Raw genomic sequence first — 19,118 nt, 5'->3', positions numbered from 1 at the left:
TCATAATTTTAAAAACGATACTCGAAATATATTTGAAAAAAAAACAAAAAAAAACGAAAAAACGTAAAGTACGAAGCTGCGAAGTGGCCTCATTTGTGAAAATGTCTGCTTGGCATTGTCGACTTTCGTTTATCTTGAAATTCTTGTAAGAAACGAAGAAATGGCAGCTGCCTTTAGACTGTCGAAAGTGTTCAGCTTCGTGTCTCGTAGGTGTATACCGTTAATCCGTAGCCAAACCCTCCGATTAGTTCTGGGTACGTCCACTGTGGCTCGACTCCGGAGCACCCTACACGTTGATATCGAGCAATGTGACATCGACACACCGGTGAGTTAAAAATAAAAGGGTTTGTTTTGACCGAGGATAGTTTTTCAGAGAACCGGCCTCTTTGGTCTCTTGTTTATTTCGGCGATCTTACGGTATAAGTACCGGATACATTTCAAAAAAGTGTTGTTTTTTTTTTATATATGGGGGGGTTAGGGTTACGGTTACGGTTTCTCTTAGGGTTAGAGTTTGTGTTAGGAATGGGTAAGGGGTGGGAGAAAAGGGTTTCTGTTATACTCTTTTACTTGTTTCAGTCATTTGACTGCGGCCATGCTGGAGCACCGCCTTTTAATCGAGCAACTCGACCCCGGGACTTATTCTTTTGTAAGCCCAGTATTTATTCTATCGGTCTCTTTTGCCGAACCGCTAAGTAACGGGGACATAAACACACCAGCATCGGTTGTCAAGCAATGCTAGGGGGACAAACACAGACGCACACACGCATATATATATATATATATATACATATACATATATGCGACAGGTTTCTTTCAGTTTCCGTCTACCAAATTCACTCACAAGGCTTTGGTCGGCTTGAGGCTATAGAAGACACTTGCCCATGTTGCCACGCAGTGGGACTGAACCCGGAACCATGTGGTTGGTAAACAAGCTACTTACCACACAGCCACTCCTTAAGAAATGTAAACAAAGTCACGTGTGTACATATACCGAAGCATCGCCACAAACCTAACCCTAACCCTAACAGAAACCCTAATACCGTAAGATCGCCTTTATTTCTACTTGAGATTAGGTTATCGCGGTTATTACATCTTATCAACTCCATTCAGCTCTCCATTACAATCCGTCACCAATTCTTCAATTTCCTGCTGTGTTATTATTTTCCCCTTCACTCTATCCGGCTGCGACGGTGGTGGGGAGAATTTGTAACTGGGGCAAAATGAGTAATTTCTGATTTCTCGTTATTTTTTTTCTGTTTGTTTGAAACAAATACGCTGCAAGTATTAAAGCAACATTCTGTACTGTTGCATAATCTTTGGGAGTAAAAATTGGTCAACATAGTGGTCGAAGTTGCGAAAGGTTGAAACAGTCAGGTCACAGGTACATTTTTATTTCTTTTCAAGAAACTTTTCCTCAACTTTGACTCGTAATTGAAGTTGCCAGTAAAAATCTGGATAGCTTATGGTATTTAACAATCGATATTCTTTTCTCTCTCGGATTCCAAGTCAATTTTCCCCCACACACTCATGTCTAATTTGATCATTTTCAATTTTCAAAAAAAAAAAAATTGTCTAAACTGGGGCAAAATGAGTAATAAGTAATTTCAATAATTTGATTTCTTTAAATGCATGGTCCGTAAATATATTAGGAAGAAGGCTGCTCCAACAGATCGTGAAGAAGCTATAGAAATATTTTATATAGCGTTTTTAGATTTTAGTCGAGTTTTGTCAGTTTCATATCGCGTGCCATTTTCCATGACCCTTTCATTTAACTTCGATATTTCAAATTTTAGTTGCATTTCTCATCTTTCTGATGTTCAGGGATGAACATTGATGTGTACGAGTCATGTTTCAAATGAGAAAATTCAAGAAGCACTTTTGCCTTCTCTTCATTTACTCATTTTGCCCCAGTTAAATTTGTCTTTTATATGCTCAGAGAACTGGGATGATTTTCTGAAAGAGTATTCTGAATATGTTACATATTTCTTTATTGCCCACAAGGGGCTAAACATAGAGGGGACAAACAAGGACAGACAAAGGGATTAAGTCGATTACAACTGGTACTTTATTTATCGACCCCGAAAAGATGAAAGGCAAAGTCGACCTCGGCGGAATTTGAACTCAGAACGTAACGACAGACGAAATACGGCTACGCATTTCGCCCGGCGTGCTAACGTTTATGCCAGCTCGCCGCCTAAAATAAAAACCATTTGACCCCGACGTGATTCGAACACGCAGCCTTCTGATCTGGAGTCAGACGCGCTACCGTTGCGCCACAGGGCCTTTGACATATTCTGAATATGTTATAGCGTTTTAATGCCTTTAGAGACGGTCATTTGCTTAGCTGATATAGGAGGTAGTGAGCATTTGGAAAAAACTTTTTCCTCAAAATAGGGCTGCAGTAAATCTTACTCATTGTGCCCCACCCACTTCAGTTGTTTATCATTCCAATTCATTTTCCCTCGGGTACAAGGAAAAGTAACTTTATTCTGCAAGTGCGAAATTCTTGGGGAACTGATCGATGCTCTGCCTGTGGCCAATATTGATGGTCTACTCAGTGTGGGTGAGCACCGCACCTCTATTATATCCAGAGTGGGAACCGGCGTTTGTGGGGAATTGAGATGTCGCTGTGGTAGGCCCCTTCGATTCCACAAACCTTCGTGGCGTGTCTTGCCGCCTAAATAAATACTGGTCGTTCCGCTCGTCACACTGAGCTAAACTTAATCATTAAGCGGGCCCTAGCTCGGATTAATATCCCCTCAGTTCTAGAGCCGGCGGGACTATCCAGAAGTGACGGGAAGAGACCAGCTGGTCTTACCTTTTGTCTCTGGGTAAGAGGCAGGCGCCTCATCTGGACATCGCAGTCAGTGTCTCCTTTGCTCTCTCTCCCTACTTCTGGATGCCGCGGTAAATGGGAGTGTCACTGCTTCCGTAGTCGAACAGAACAAAATCCCTAAGTATCAGGACTTGTCAGTGAACCATTTCTTCCAGTCTGTGAAGGCGGCGATCTGGCAGAAACGTTAGCACGCCGGGGGAAATGCGTAGCCGTATTTCGGCTGCCGTTACGTTCTGAGTTCAAATTCCGCCGAGGTCGACTTTGCCTTTCATCCTCTCGGGGTCGATAAATTAAGTACCAGTTACGCACTGGGGTCGATGTATTCGACTTAATTTGTTTGTCCCCTCTGTGTTTAGCCCCTTGTGGGTAGTAAAGAAATATATATATAAAGGATAAAATCTTTAAAAGGCGGTGAGCTGGCAGAAACGTTAGCATGGCGGGCGAAATGCTTAGCGGTATTTTGTCTGCCGCTACGTTCTGAGTTCAAATTCCGCCGAGGTCGACTTTGCCTTTCATCCTTTCGGGGTCGATAAATTAAGTACCAGTTACGCACTGTGGTCGATGTAATCGACTTAATCCCTTTGTCTGTCCTTGTTTGCCCCCCTCTGTGTTTAGCCCCTTGTGGGTAATAAAGAAACAATTTCTTCTAGCCTGTGGCCTTTGAAACGTTTGGACGAGCAGGGCCGCTAACGGCGAAGTTCTTATCATTGGCGGCTCGCCTCACCGATCTGTCGTCAGGTGATACTCGTGAGGGTGCTTGACTCTTTTTCCAACGCCTTAGCCTCGCCATCGCTCGTGGGAATGCTGCGAACGTGTTGCCTTGCTTCGGTACGTTCCGTTGAACTTTGTAGTGTATTAGCAATTGGGACAATCGTTGAATTGATGTGTTGTCTTCTTTCTTCCTTCTCTCTTTTACTTGTTTCAGTCATTTGACTGCGGCCATGCTGGAGCACCGCCTTTAGTCGAGCAAATCGACCCCGGGACTTATTCTTTTGTAAGCCCAGTATTTATTCTATCGGTCTCTTTTGCCGAACCGCTAAGTAACGGGGACGTAAACACACCAGCATCGATTGTCAAGCAATGCTAGGGGGACAAACACACACATATATACATATATACGACGGGCTTCTTTCAGTTTCCGTCTACCAAATCCACTCACAAGGCATTGGTCAGCCCGAGGCTATAGCAGAAGACACTTGCCGAAGGTGCCACGCAGTGGGACTGAACCCAGAACCATGTGGTTTGTAAACAAGCTACTTACCACACAGCCACTGGCAATATTTCGTCTCTAGTAGACCTTTCCGTCGATTTCCGTAAAAAATTTGTTTTTTTTTACATATGGGCTTGCGGGAACTTTTGAAGTAATGAGAGCGAAAGAGACTAAGAGAAAGCGATTTTATGACGAGGGAAGTTCTTTTGAAGTTACCGTGCATGGGAGCATTGATGGACATGTGTGTGTGTGTGTTTGATGGGGTGTGGGAGACAGACAGTATGTTGTGTAAGTGAAGTGCTTCTGTTAGTGTGTGTGAAGAGACAGAGTAATGTGTGAAAGAGATAACTGAAATTTTTTACTCAGTGTATGTGTATATGTATGTATATTACTTCAAAAGTTCCCGCAAGCCCATATGTAAAAAAAAATTATTTTTTTACGGAAATCGACGGAAAGGTCTACTAGAGACAAAAGATTGCCACTTTATCCATTCTCAAAAAAAAACCGCCCCAAAAAAACTCAGTTCTTGTAAAACTTGAATACCTTTCAACGGAGTTTTCTGTGTTTAAACCTTTCGGACTGTAATCACCGGTGCAGCAATTTCAAATTACCCGCCATTCGAATTACCGGCGCGTAATTTGAAATCTATTTTATTATCTCAGTCCTATAATAACAGATTACTCGCCGCAAATAACTTCCTCGAATTATTTACTCTTTTACTCTTTTTACTTGTTTCAGTCATTTGACTGTGGCCATGCTGGAGCACCGCCTTTAGTCGAGCAACTCGACCCCAGGACTTATTCTTTGTAAGCCTAGTACTTATTCTATCGGTTTCTTTTAGCCGAACCGCTAAGTTACGGGGACGTAAACACACACACACACACGTATATATATATATATATATATATATATAATTATATATATATATATATATACGATGGGCTTCTTTTAGTTTCTGTCTACCAAATCCACTCACAAGGCATTGGTCGGGCCCGGGCTATAGCAGAAGACACTTGCCCAAGGTGCCACGCAGTTAGACTGAACCCGGAACCATGTGGTTGGTAAGCAAGCTACTTACCACACAGCCACTCCTACACCTATTATTATTATTATTATTATTATTATTATTATTGCAGTGATTTAAAAAAAAATATGTATATTTCGGCATACCCACTCAATTGTGACCTCCTCCCCCCTCTTCACACACTTTGTTTCTTCATAACCTTAAGAAAATTTGCTATTTTTGTATGAAATTTCCTACAATTACACTTCTGATGATGTCGATTACTGTTATATCGAAATTTGCCGCCGAGGTCGACTTTGCCTTTCATCCTTTCGGGGTCGATAAATTAAGTACCAGTTACGCACTAGGGTCGATGTAATCGACTTAACCCCTTTATCTGTCCTTGTTTGTCCCCTCTATGTTTAGCCCCTTGAGGGCAATAAAGAAATATATATCGAAATTTGCTGTGAAAACGCATTTTTTTTTTTTACGAAAGTAGAGAGAAGTTTCGGAAAATTCCCACGAATCGGCTTCGTTCCTTTGTAACCTTCATAAAAATTGTTTTCTTTTTTTTTTTTGAGATTTTCTACAAATGCCTTTTCAGATGGTGGAGATCAGGATTATCTCCGAATTTAATCTGAAAAATAAAATTGTTGTGCACGTACTCATATATACTCTTTACTCTTTTACTTGTTTCAGTCATTTGACTGCGGCCATGCTGGAGCACCGCCTTTAGTCGAACAAATCGACCCCAGGACTTATTCTTTTGTAAGCCCAATACTTATTCTATCGGTGTCTTTTGCCGAACCGCTAAGTAACGGAGACAGAAACACACCAGCATCGGTTGTCAAGCAATTTCGAAAAATTATGAGGGAACAAAGCCGACTTGGTGTATTTTATGTTGTCGAATAGTATATTCAATACACCAGACAGGCTGGCCTGAAGCACATGTCCTTTTTAATGTTAGTGATAAATAATGCACAGCCTTTGTCAACTTGCGGGTGGTGGGGAGGAAACGAACCCTTTTCTAAGATGGAAGGAAGAGTAGCCTCCCCTCGTCCATACGCGGTTCAGTTGTGCGTGTGTGCGTTTTCTTATCGTTCTCTCTAATCCAGTGCTTCTCTAATTATGTGATGTGGTAAAAGTTTGGTACTACTAGCGAACAGTGGTCCCGGTGCGCGCACTCGCGCATCCGTGCTAGCTAGTCGTAAGTAGTCGATCCTACAACGACTTGCGCGTATGTTTGTATTTCAAGGCTGAATACATATCAAAGAAAATTGGCGACATCGCCAGAAAGGCGGCGAAACATCGCCAAAAAGGCGGAAAATTAAATAATATTTTTCGAACAAAGTAAATAAAATGCAAAGTAGATCCTTTTTTAAACTAAGTAAATAAATTATTTTTATAAACAAACTAAGATTAGGGTTAGGGTTAAAAAGTCGTAGGATCGACCACTTACGGCTAGCTACCGCGAACCGGGACCACTGTTCGCTAGTAGTACCTAAAAGTTTAACAATATCTGTTATCTTATATTTATTTTGTAAACAAATACTACAATATTTTTTATTTCTTTACTACCCACAAGGGGCTAAACACAGAGGGGATAAACAAGGACAGACAAACGGATTAAGTCGATTACATCGACTCCAGTGCGTAACTGGTACTTAATTTATCGACCCCGAAAAGGATGAAAGGCAAAGTCGACCTCGGCGGAATTTGAACTCAGAACGTAACGGCAGACGAAATACGGCTACGCATTTCGCCCGGTGTGCTAACGTTTCTGCCAGCTCGCCACCTTCTACAATATTAAAGCATCTTATAATGTTTCTTTCTTTTCTGGAAACTCGCCGCGTACTGGCAGCTGATGGCTCACAGACCGGCACCGGTCCGTGGACCACCACTTTGAGTAGCACTGCCCCAATCCATAATTGAAGAAGCCTACATTTCCCGAACGATTTTCTCTCATGGAGTGTGAGGCACCTCTGCACAGAAATGGCAACCTAATCGTATTAATATCTGACTGCATTATGTAGTCAGATATACTATTTCTGAAAACAAAAAACGGATCTTTTCCTTTTGAACAACAGACAATTTCTAGTTAACTAAACACTTTAAAACTTCGTATACTGGTAGAATGTGTCAAAATAAAACATTTTTTTTTCTTGGCTTTCTTGAGAAAATAGTAATTTGTTTAATTTTTCGAATTTTAACCAGTCCTATGCCCTCTATTTAGCTAAAATCATTTGCTGCGTCTAAAACTGAGACAACATCCTGTAACTAACCCTAAACCTCCCCTCTAACCCTAAATTTTTTTTCTTAATTGTTAAATTAATTTAATTGTTACACGTGTAAAAAAAACTAAAGCAATGGAATTAAATTAATTTAACAATTAAGAAAAAAAAAATTTAGGGTTAGGGTTAGGGGGAAGGTTTAGGGTTAGTTACAGGATGTTGTCTCAGTTTTAGACGCAGCAAATGATTTTAGTTGAATGGAGGTAATCAATTGGTTAAAATTGCCGAAATGCTCGGATTTTCAGACGAAATATCTTACAAACTATAGAATTTTCTCAATAAAACCAAGAGAAAATGATGTTTTATAAACACATTCTACCAGTATACGAAGTTTAAAAGTGTTTAGTTAACTAGAAATTGTGTTGACATCTGCCGTTGAAAAGGAAAAGATCCCAAAAAACAAATCAAATAGCCTTTGCTGGAACCCCTTTGACCATAAGTCTGCCGGATTAGGGCTAACATTGACACAAACATCCTAATTTTTAATGTTTTTCAAAACACATCACTTTATTAAGTTACAAAAATTTGTGTTTATCTTTTACTTGATTTTCTTGAAGGATTTTTAGGTGGATAAATCAAACCCAGCACTTATTTTCTGTGTTACATGGCGTATGAACAACTTGAAGGGTTATTATTACTGTAGGGTACTTTTTCGTTCACCTTTCAGTTTCTAAAACCCCTTAAGATGTCCTTGCATTTCTTGCAGATGTTCGCTCAACTCATCGATAAAATTATTCAAATTTATATTTCAGCTTTATTACAAAATTGCTATTCAAACTTTTTATAAATTCTTTTGTACATACTTAGCATTGTAAATGTATTTTTTCAAAATTCTTCTTATTTTGATAATTATATAGGCGCAGGAGTGGCTGTTTGGTAAGTAGCTTGCTTACGAACCACATGGTTCCAGGTTCAGTCCCACTGCATGGCACCTTGGGCAAGTGTCTTCTACTATAGCTTCGGGCCGACCAAAGCCTTGTGAGTGGATTTGGTAGATGGAAACTGAAAGAAGCCTGTCGTATATATGTATATGTATATATATGTTTGTGTGTCTGTGTTTGTTCCCCCAACATCTGATTCTGGTTGTATTTATGTCTCCGTAACTTAGTCGTTCGGCAAAAGAGACCGATAGAATAAGTACTAGGCTTCAAAAGAATAAGTCCCGGGGTCGATTTGCTTGACAAAAGGTGGTGCTCCAGCATGGTCGCAGTTAAATGGGGAATAATGCACATAACAAAACATAATAGGGTGCTTTATATATAACTAAATGATTACATATGTAATACGTTGCTGTTAATCTTAGTTGGCCGGCCAGAGCCCTTTAACCCTTTAGCCTTCAGATTACTCTGTCAGATGTAAAGCCTATTTAATCACATTGTTTAAAATTAATTGTAAAGCATCTTGTAACTCTGAGATTTTGATGATGTCCCTGTTTATTTTTAGAATGACTTTGTAGGGTAAGTGTGAGAGGTCAGAGCTGACTGGTTTGAGCATAAAACAGGAAGACAATTTTGGTCTGATATGGCCGGTTTAAACACTAAAGGGTTAAGTTGTAGATGCACCTAGTGCGAGGTGCATCTTGAACCAAAAATATTCCCAATCGACACCTTGGAACTCAGCACTTATCTTCCTGCGGATATCCATAACTTTCATGCCTTTTTAAAAATAAAATAAAAATCACGAGATGTCGATAATGTTCGTTTTAAGGTCTCCACTTTCAGGGTGATCCCAAACACTCAAAATACAACCTGTCTCATTGCAAGTTCGCATCAAACTACCACGAAGTATCTCTAACGCAGTGCTTTTCAAACTTTTTGCTGGAGCAGAACCCCAAGGAAACATTCCACTGGCTCAAGGAACCCCTGTGCAATAATTTAATAGTCTTCTGCACAGGAGAATTAAAAATTACTGCCGATTTTAGCAGTTTTGTAACTTCTTCCTGAACCCCTAGACTGTACTGGCGGAACCCTAAGGTTCCACGGAACCCTGGTTGAAAACCACTGTTCTAACGAGTGCACATGCGGAAGCGACAGACTGAAGTTTTCCGTTTGTGTTCTATTCATGTTTAGTGTATGTGTTCTATTCATGTTTAGTGTATGTGTTCTATTCATGTTTAGTGTATGTGTTCTATTCATGTTTAGTGTATGTGTTCTATTCATGTTTAGTGTATGTGTTCTATTCATGTTTAGTGTATGTGTTCTATTCATGTTTAGTGTATGTGTTCTATTCATGTTTAGTGAATGTGTTCATATCACTTGCTATACTTTGAAGTACAATTCACAATTTCCTATTCTCTCTCTCCTTCTTTCTTTCTTTCATTCGTGTAGATCCCTTTATGCGGCATCCCAGAGTTTGATAAGGAATTTTTGAAGACCAAAGATGCAACAACAACTCTGTATGAAGTCACACTTGGTATACTGGTAAAAACTGAAAATGAATGCACACAAGTAAGATCCCGTAATCGTTCCTCCCGCTCTCCCTCCCTTTCTCTCTGCCTTCCTTCCTTCCTACCTCTGCTTATCTATCTCCTTATTCTTCTCTCGCTTTCTGATATTTTTTACTTACGGGTCGGACCACATCGCTGTATGTACCCGGTGCATATCGCCACAGACTCCCGGCGACTGACGACATCGGTCACGGCTACGTCCACGTGTACGTGGGCGATACCGCGAACTTCGGTTCGTTCTTACGATATCGGGCACTGTAGCGCGGCGGAGGCGAGCGAAGGCTGACATCAAGAGGCTTTCTTTCTTTCTCATCTGCCTCTCTCTCTCATCAGTCTATCTCTCTCCCTCTACCTTTCTTTTCTCTTTTTGCTCTCTTTCTCTCTCTCAGCAGTCTCTCTCTCTCTTTTCTCTCATTTGTCTCTCTCTTTCTCTCTTATCTGCCTCTGTCTATCTCTTTCTCTCCCTCTCTCCCTCCCTACCTCCCCCTCATCATCATCATCGTTTAACATCCGCTTTCCATGCTGGCATGGGCTGGACGATTTGACTGAGGTCTGGCAAACCAGATGGCTGCACCGGACTCCAATCTGATCTGGCAAAGTTTCTACAGCTGGATGCCCTTCCTAATGCTAACCACTCCGTGAGTGTAGTGGGTGCTTTTACGTGCCACCAGCACAAGGGCCAGTCAGGCGGTACTGGCAACAGCCATGCTCAAATGGTGCTTTTTATGTGCCACCTGCACAGGAGCCAGTCCAGCAGCCCTGGCAACGACCTCACTCAAATGTTTTTTCATGTGCCACCAGCACAAGTGCCAGTAAGGCGACACAGGTAACGATCATGCTCGAATGGTGTTTTTTTCTCTTCATCTATTCCTAATCTCTTCTCACTCACTTTCTCACTGTCCTTCCTGCCTTAGACTTCCATTGACAATTATTATATTCCTGTTTTTTTAAAAAAATATTTTCATTTGTCTCAGTCACGGGACTGTGTTCAAGCTGCAGAATTCACCTTGAAGGGCTCAGTTGAAGAAATCAACCCCAGTACATTTTTTTCTAAACCTGGTACTTATTCTACGATGCTCTCAATCCCAATACTGAACTGGTATTTACTCCATTGGGACACACACACATCATCATCATCATCATTGTTCGACCGTGGTCAAGACAATGGAATTTACCATGCTACGCCAGACTTCATGGTCCATCATGGCATTACGGAGGTCCTGTTGCTGGATGCCTGTATCCCTGGAGATTACATCAGGGTAGGAGAGTGTGCGCCCTCTGGTATTGCAAGTAGATGGCTTCCAGAGGAGAAGAGTAGAAATTGCCTCGTTTTCAGCTCTACAACAATGTCCAGCAAACTGGACTCTCCTACCTTTCACAAGAGATGACACAGGTGATAGTTTCCCATATATTTGTACTTTGGTTGGATGACGCTTCCACGAGAGATTTTGAGCTCTCATAAGGAGGCGAGTGTAGGTTCCATCCAACCGCCTCTCAAGCTTCTCTGATAACGTCCAGGTTTCTGAGCCATATAGTAGAATTGGTTCGACTGGCTTTGAAGATTTCAAGTTTGAAGTCTCTACTTAGATTTGATGACCAGATCTTATGCATCACACACACATAGGTGACAAAGAGCTTATTGTCATAACTGGGGATGCGCGCATAGGTGACTAAAAGCTGGAAAAGGTAGAAAAATGCAAGTTACTAACAGAAGAAATTTGCAAGAATGTGGGCAATACAGAGAGTGACTGTTATCCCAGTAGTTGTGAGGACATTCAGATTGTTAACAACCAAGTTCAAGAAATATGTCTAAGAAACTGGAATTGGCATGTGGGCAGAGCATACCCCAAATCTGCTCTATTTGCACCAGCTAGGATTTTGGGATTGGTACCTATTTCTTTACTACCCACAAGAGGCTAAACACAGAGAGGACAAACAAGGACAGACAGACTGATTAAGTCGATTTTATCGACCCCAGTGCATAACTGGTACTTAATTTATCGACCCTGAAAGGATGAAAGGCTAAGTCGACCTCGGCGGAATTTGAACTCAGAACGTAACGGCAGACGAAATGCCTATTTCTTTACTACCCAGAAGGGGCTAAACACAGAGAGGACAAACAAGGACAGACAAATGGATTAAGTCGATTATATCAAGCCCAGTGAGTAACTGGTACTTAATTTATCGACCCTGAAAGGATGAAAGGCAAAGTTGACCTCGGCGGAATTTGAGCTCAGAACGTAACGGCAGACGAAATACGGCTACGCATTTCGCCCGGCGCGCTAGGTGTTAGTATCTTGGCATCTACATTTCAAGTCTTATGATTCATGGAAAGAGACCGTCAGAGGCCCCATGAGACCTTTGACAACAGGCCGCTGTCCACTCTCACAGAATTAACTAGAGCAAATATGATTAAGAGTTCTAAGAAGTAAAATTTAATAATAATAATAATAGTAATCCTTTCTACTATAGGCACGAGGCCTGAAATTTTGGGGTACTTAATTTATCAGTGGTACTTAATTTATTGACCCCCGAAAGGATGAAAGGCAAAGTCGACCTCGGCGGGATTTGAACTCAGAACGTAGTGACAGGTGAAATACTACTAAGCATTTCATCCAGTGTGCTAACGATTCTGCCAGCTCACCAACTTAATAATAATAACAATAACAACAACAATTTCAAATTTTAGCGCAAGGCCAGTAATTTCTGGGGAGAGAGCAAATTGATAACAGGGAGTCCAGTGTTTAATAAATATTTATTTTATTGACTCAAAAAGGATGAAAATTAAAGTTAACATTGGAGGCGGTGGTGGCGGCTGGCCCAATGCCAAAATTTGAAGCCATTTTTTCCTCTTTTATTCTCTTTTACTTGTTCCAGTCATTTGACTGCGGCCATGCTGGAGCACCACTTTTAATCGAGCAACTCGACCCCGGGACTTATTCTTTTGTAAACCCAGTACTTATTCTATCGGTCTCTTTTGCCGAACCACTAAGTGATGGGGACATAAACACACCAGCATCGGTTGTCAAGCAATGCTAGGACAAACACAGACACACAAACACACACACATACACATATATATATATATATATACATATATACGACAGGCTTCTTTCAGTTTCCGTCAACCAAATCCACTCACAAGGCTTTGGTCGGCCCAAGGCTATAGTAGAAGACACTTGCCCAAGGTGCCACGCAGTGGGACTGAACCAAGAACCATGTGGTTCGTAAGCAAGCTACTTACCACACAGCCACTCCTGCTCATATATATATATATATATCATTAATTAATTGTTGAATTTAAAATTTATGTCATTCCATATTCATAATCTTTGTGATCTTTCCCGAACATTCTTATTTATTAATTATTCATTATATTTTTTTCGCAGCTCATCTATAAACTCATAAATTATTACTCTGACTATATGAAACGTGTAGGCCACCTTGATGAAGAAGGGGAAAGATTATGGTGTCTCATCATTGACACTCGAACAGAAATCAATGATTGCAAAGACAAAATCCAGGTAAGGAAATATGAGAGTTTTTCTCTCTTGGTAAATATCACAGTATTTGGGAGTTATACCACAATATGCACTTTTAAGTGGTGAATATATATATATATATCCTCCTTCTTTCTTTCCTTTCCTGAGCGTCCAATAACACTATACTTGTTCCACGTCCTCGCGTTGTTGTGTTTTCTCTTTGTTCAGATGAACTATATATATATATATATAAATGTGACCTCGTGTGTACCGTTGGTGATTTTTCCCTCTGTCTTCCCTTCTCTGGATCTTTCCTTCTCCTATGTTTCCGACGAAGAGCTCCGCTCGAAACGTTAAACCTTCCTTCTTTCCTTCTTTCCTGATCGTCCAATAATACTATATTTGTTCCATGTCCTCGCGTTGTTGTGTTTTTTTGTGCTTTCTTGTTTGGATTAACTATATATATATATATCTATCATCATCATCATCATCATCATTGTTTAACATCAGCTCTCCATACTGGCATGGGTTGGACAGTTTGACACAGAGCTTGTCAGCTGGGAGCTGTCCAGACCCCAGTTGTCTGTTGTGGCATGGTTGCTGAGGCTAGATGCCCTTCTTAACACCAACCACTTAACAGAATGTGCTGGGTGCACTGGCCCAAGTACTTTTAATGTGGCATCAGCCAGCACCAGAAAGGACAAACCTGTATGTGTGGAAAACAGTGATTTTACTTAGCTTTATCCATCTTATCAAATACAGCAAATCGCCACATGATGATAATGATGATCCCTATCTAATTAACTTGCTGTGAAATTAAGGGAACCAAATTCATTGGACTTGTTATTTAAAACTTCATCAGGATTTGCTTATATTTCCTTCACAAGATTATATTTCCTTCTCAAGATCAAGGTACCAAAATGGATGAGCAAAATGCTACTGATTAAAGTATGGAATCGTGACATGACTCATTTGCATAATAGTAAGAAGTTAACAACTCATTTGCATAAAGTGATCCAGTAATTAAGTTAAGTTAAGTTAATTTTTTGGTTCAAAAAGCAAAAAGCAAGGCCATGTAGGGGGACATGGAGTAATGTATAGGGTGGTGTTCATGTAAAGAGTTCAGGCCACTTGTGGTCAAGAGAGACTTTGAACCAAGCGGTCGTCAGCAACTTCACTATCTCATCTGGCAGCTTATTCCACGGATCCACAACCCGGACGGAGAAAGCCCCTCTCCTTCGATTGAGATGAAATCGTCGCAGATAGAGCTTTTCGGAGTGACCCCGCAGCCTACGCTCTGGAGCAGGAGTGAAGAACAGCTCTTTCGAGAGGTTACACTTTCCGCTTATGATGTTGTGAGCAAGAATGAGATCACCACGGCGTCGTCGTTTTTCTAGAGAATAAAGGTCGAGCGTCTTCAGCCTTTCTTCATAAGGCAAATGCTTGAGACCAAGAACCATGCGGGTAGCCAGCTTCTGGACTCTTTCGAGATGATGTATGTCTTTGAGGAGATAAGGAGAAGAGGCTTGAACCCCGTACTCCAATATGGGTCTCACCAGCGTGACATAGAGCGGTAGGAATATGGCTGCTGTGAGCATTCCGAATGATCGTAGGTTATAAAGAATAAATATGAAGTTCCCTCCATGTGCATTTAGCCTTGCTGTAAAATTAGGCCCATGAAGGCTTAATTTTGAACACCAGCTTATCTTTGTGTCTGTCAGTTTGTGTAGGTATAGCTATCAAGCTGTATATCTTTCTGTCTACAGTTCTATATTTAAGAGATGAGGAATTATGTACATTATTTACATTATTTACATTTGACGGATATTTGTCCTCATCTTGTTTGTTGTAAACACGTTTTGGCTGATATATCCTCCAGCCTTCATCAGGAGTCTTGGGGAAATTTCAAACCTGGGTTCTCATGCCTACGGGCATATGGCGTAGTGGTTAAGAGTGCGGGCTACTAACACCAAGATTCCAAGTTCGATTCCAAGCAGTGACCTGAGCAATAACAATAATAATGATAATAATGACAATAATAATAATAATAATAATAATAATAATAATGATAATAATAAAAAAATACCTTAGAAATGAGAACCCAGGTTCGAAATTTCCCCAAGACACCTGAAGAAGGATGGAGGGTATATCAGCTGAAGCGTTGTGTTAATAACAAATAACAAATGTAAATAATCTTTCTGTCTATCATTATCTCCCCACCTCTCTCTCTCTCTCTCCATGGGTTAGGTGAAATTTACCAAAGCAAATTTTTTACAGCTGGATGCCCTTCCTCTCACCAACTCTCATTGGTTCCATTCAAGGTAATATTCGCCCATGGCCAGACATGTTTTTCATGGAAGATCATCATCATCATCATCATCATCATTTAACGTCCGCTTTCCATGCTAGCATGGGTTGGACGGTTCAACTGGGGTCTGGGAAGCCCGAAGGCTGCACCAGGCCCAGTCAGATCTGGCAGTGTTTCTACAGCTGGATGCCCTTCCTAACGCCAACCAGTCCATGAGTGTAGTGGGTGCTTTTTACATGCCACCGGCACAGAGGCCAGGCGAGGCTGGCGAACGGCCACGATCGGGTGGTGCTTTTTACGTGCCACCGGCACAGAGGCCAGTCGATGCGGCGCTGGCTGCAGCCACGTTTGGATGGTTCTCTTACGTGCCACCGGCACTGGTATCACAGCTACAATTTCCATTGATGTTGATCGATTTCGATTTTGATTTTCACTTGCCTTAACAGGTCTTCACAAATAGAGTTTTGTGTCCCAAGAAGGAAAGGTATGCACAGGTGGACTGACTACGTCCCAGGTAGAGGCCACAGGTTATGGCCTCACTTGTCCTGCCGGGTCTTCTCATGCACAACATACTTCCAAAGGTCGAATAATCTTCGCTTGTATGACAGTGATGCTCATTTACAACCCCCAGGCTTCCTTCTACCAAATTCACGCATTTTGTAAATTTATGGTATTTTAAGTGATTTTCCTCAAAGTTTCTTCATCTTCTTTCCAGAAATTACAAATGGTTTTAAGCAGTATGAACAGGCTAATCGTGCAGTTAGCGGAAGTTGCCTTTATGTCAGGTTAGTGCAGTCATATACTCTCTTTTCTCTCTTTTACTTGTTTCAGTCATTTGTCTGTGGCCATGCTGGAGCACCGCCTTTAATCGAGCAACTTGACCCCGGGATTTATTCTTTGTAAGCCCAGTACTTATTCTATCGGTCTCTTTTGCCGAACCGCTAAGTGACGGGGACATAAACACACCAGCATCGGTTGTCAAGCAATGCTAGGGGAACAAACACAGGCACACAAACATACACGCACACACACACACACACACACATATATATATATATATATACATATATTCGACGGGCTTCTTTCAGTTTCCGTCAACCAAATCCACTCACAAGGCTTTGGTCGGCCCGAGGCTATAGTAGAAGACACTTGCCCAAGGTGCCACGCAGTGGGACTGAACCCGGAACCATGTGGTTCATAAGCAAGCTACTTACCACACAGCCACTCCTGCACCAATATGCTCATTATTGTATCGAAACTAAGATGTGGGACTGGCAGAGTTGGAAGACAAATTGGTTAAAGGCAGGGAGCTGGCAGAATCGTTAACATGATTAGTGGCATTTCATCTATTTTTATGGATGAAATTCAATTCAAATTCTACTGAGGTTAACTTTGCATTTCATCCTTTTGGGGTCAATAAAATAAGTACCAGATGAACACTGGGGTTGATATAATTGACTTACCCCACTCCCCCAAAATTGCTGGCCTTGTGCCAAAATTTGAAACCAATATCTGGTTGTCTCTATATTCTGAATTCAAATTCTTATTTCTTTACTGCCCACAAGGAGCTACACACAGAGGGGAAAAAGAAGGACAGACAAAGGGATTAAGTCAATTATATCAACCCCAGTGCGTAACTGGTATTTATTTAATCGACCCCGAAAGGATGAAAGGCAAAGTCGACCTCGGTGGAATTTGAACTCAGAACATAGCGGCAGACAAAATACCGCTAAGCATTTCGCCCAGCGTTCTAACAATTCTGCCAGCTCACAGCCTTTTCTGAGTTCAAATTCTGCTGAGGTTGACTTTGCCTTTCATCCTTTTAGGGTCAATAAAATAAGTACCTGATGAATTCTGGGGTTCATATAATTGACTTACCCCACTCCCCCAAGCTTGCTGGCCTTGTGCCAAAATTTGAAACCAAATAAGTCATGACTGTGTTAGCAGTGCTATCAAATCTCTTGACAAGGTTATCTCTACAGATTTTTTATAGAAATTATAGCCAGCGCTGATTTTGTTACGATATTTCATATCATCCGAGTACACCTAATGTAAATAACAATGAGATCATCATTGGAGGAGGTGATGATGAAGAGGATATAGTGAGACAGATATAGGTGTCTTGCTGAAGAGGAAGTACAAGGTTACCTGGTGAGATCAAAGATGAGAAATGAGAAATTGGCGTATATGACATATTCCAGGTGTTTTTGCACCTTAATCAGCACCCATCCAACCTATTAACCATCCATGAACTCATTGCTTATCTGTAGTGGTAACCTTAACAAATGGTAGCTACCGTAAATCCTCGAGTATAGTCCGCCCTTGAGTATAATAGGCAGGGGATTTTTAGGGGGATGTACCTCTGAAAAACCTAAACCTTGTGTATAATATGCACACCTTCTCTAACTTGAGTCGTGCATAATTAAGCCAGCAGCACCTAGTCGAACAAACATGTCCGCGCATGCGTAATACAATAATGGTGATGTTCTTAACTGTTATATGGGAATGTAAATATGTTTGCAAATTGTTTTTCTTACATGTTATTCTGTGTTCTGAATACTTTTATTTTAATAAATGTTGCTTACTGCAAGTTATGGATGATTCTTTTATGACTTCATTGCTTTCAGGCTTAGCTTAAGGTATTTTCGCGCCCGACATCAGAAAATGCGTCTGAATAAACATAGCCAGACAGCAAATAGAGATTCGGACATTGCTTAGAAAATATTTTTCATTTTTAACCTCGTATATATAGTACACACTAGGGATTTTGACCTTTGAATTTTGGGGGAAAAAATGCGGATTATACTCAAGGATTTACGGGATTTAAATTGAATTTTCTTTTATATTTTCAAAGGTAATGAAGAATTGAGTTCTGAGATTCATTCCTCCCCGCTGCAGATGTGGCAAGAAGCTGACGAAGCAAAAGAAAGAAGACTATATGCCAGTGGATTGATGAATGAATGTATTGCGAAAGACATCTTGGTAACAAGTGATGTTGAGCCCCGGAATGATGTCTCTAATGCAAGTTACAAAACAGAACAAGTCCAAGATATTCCAAAAGCTAAACAGCCAACTAATTCTGACATGGATTCTATACCAAAGTGACAATTTTGTATGACAGAAGCATCACAAGTTTAATGAAATAGCTTTTATGTTGTCACTCAGCTTGCTTGAAAAAGCAGCTAAATCACTTTCAAATAATACATTCCTATTGTCAAAAAAATGAAAAAGGAGGTGACATGTTAACCTATTTGATACCATTCTGCCTGAAACCACTCCTGGTGCTCTAATACAAATTCACTGTTTTAAAATGGTCTAAATTAAAACCTCCATCAAAATTTTATGTTAATTTGTATTCCAGACTCCAGTTTAATAATAATGAAGTTAATTTAATAGATTCTTCATTGCTTTCAAATTTAATTGAAATAAAGGCAGTATATTTCAACATAAACGTGGTAACAAAAGGGTTAAATGCAATGTATTGTATAGGGTTGTCCGGAAAGTTTGTGCCAATTTTTAAAGGAAACAAAAAGGTCAATAAA

At 40.7% G+C, this 19,118-nt stretch overlaps 1 protein-coding gene and 1 non-coding gene across 2 annotated transcripts; one reads left to right on the top strand and one right to left on the bottom strand.

The window, feature by feature from the left end:
* The first annotated feature begins 89 nt into the window (after positions 1-89).
* Positions 90-18,799, top strand: LOC115224351. Its single transcript, XM_029795225.2, has 5 exons — positions 90-325; positions 9,668-9,787; positions 13,176-13,310; positions 16,292-16,361; positions 18,431-18,799. Exons 1-5 carry the CDS (start codon positions 161-163, stop codon positions 18,679-18,681), a joined length of 741 nt encoding a protein of 246 aa, XP_029651085.1. The 5' UTR covers positions 90-160; the 3' UTR covers positions 18,682-18,799.
* On the bottom strand, positions 2,212-2,283 carry Trnaw-cca. Its single transcript has one exon. It is a non-coding gene; the product is annotated as a tRNA-Trp (tRNA).
* Positions 18,800-19,118: the final 319 nt, after the last annotated feature.

The sequence above is a fragment of the Octopus sinensis genome, linkage group LG25 (genome assembly GCF_006345805.1).
Source record: "Octopus sinensis linkage group LG25, ASM634580v1, whole genome shotgun sequence".
Taxonomy (NCBI): domain Eukaryota; kingdom Metazoa; phylum Mollusca; class Cephalopoda; order Octopoda; family Octopodidae; genus Octopus; species Octopus sinensis.
Note: the sequence above shows the minus strand (reverse complement) of the source record. Positions and strands in the feature narration are given on the sequence as shown.

What these genes read in the sequence shown, in the direction of transcription:
- LOC115224351 (XM_029795225.2), top strand. Translation starts at nt 161, where the DNA reads ATGGCAGCTGCCTTTAGACTGTCGAAAGTGTTCAGCTTCGTGTCTCGT. An exon ending in AATGTGACATCGACACACCG is followed by an intron (nt 326 to 9,667) that starts GTGAGTTAAAAA and finishes TCATTCGTGTAG; the next exon opens with ATCCCTTTATGCGGCATCCC. An exon ending in CTGAAAATGAATGCACACAA is followed by an intron (nt 9,788 to 13,175) that starts GTAAGATCCCGT and finishes TTTTTTTCGCAG; the next exon opens with CTCATCTATAAACTCATAAA.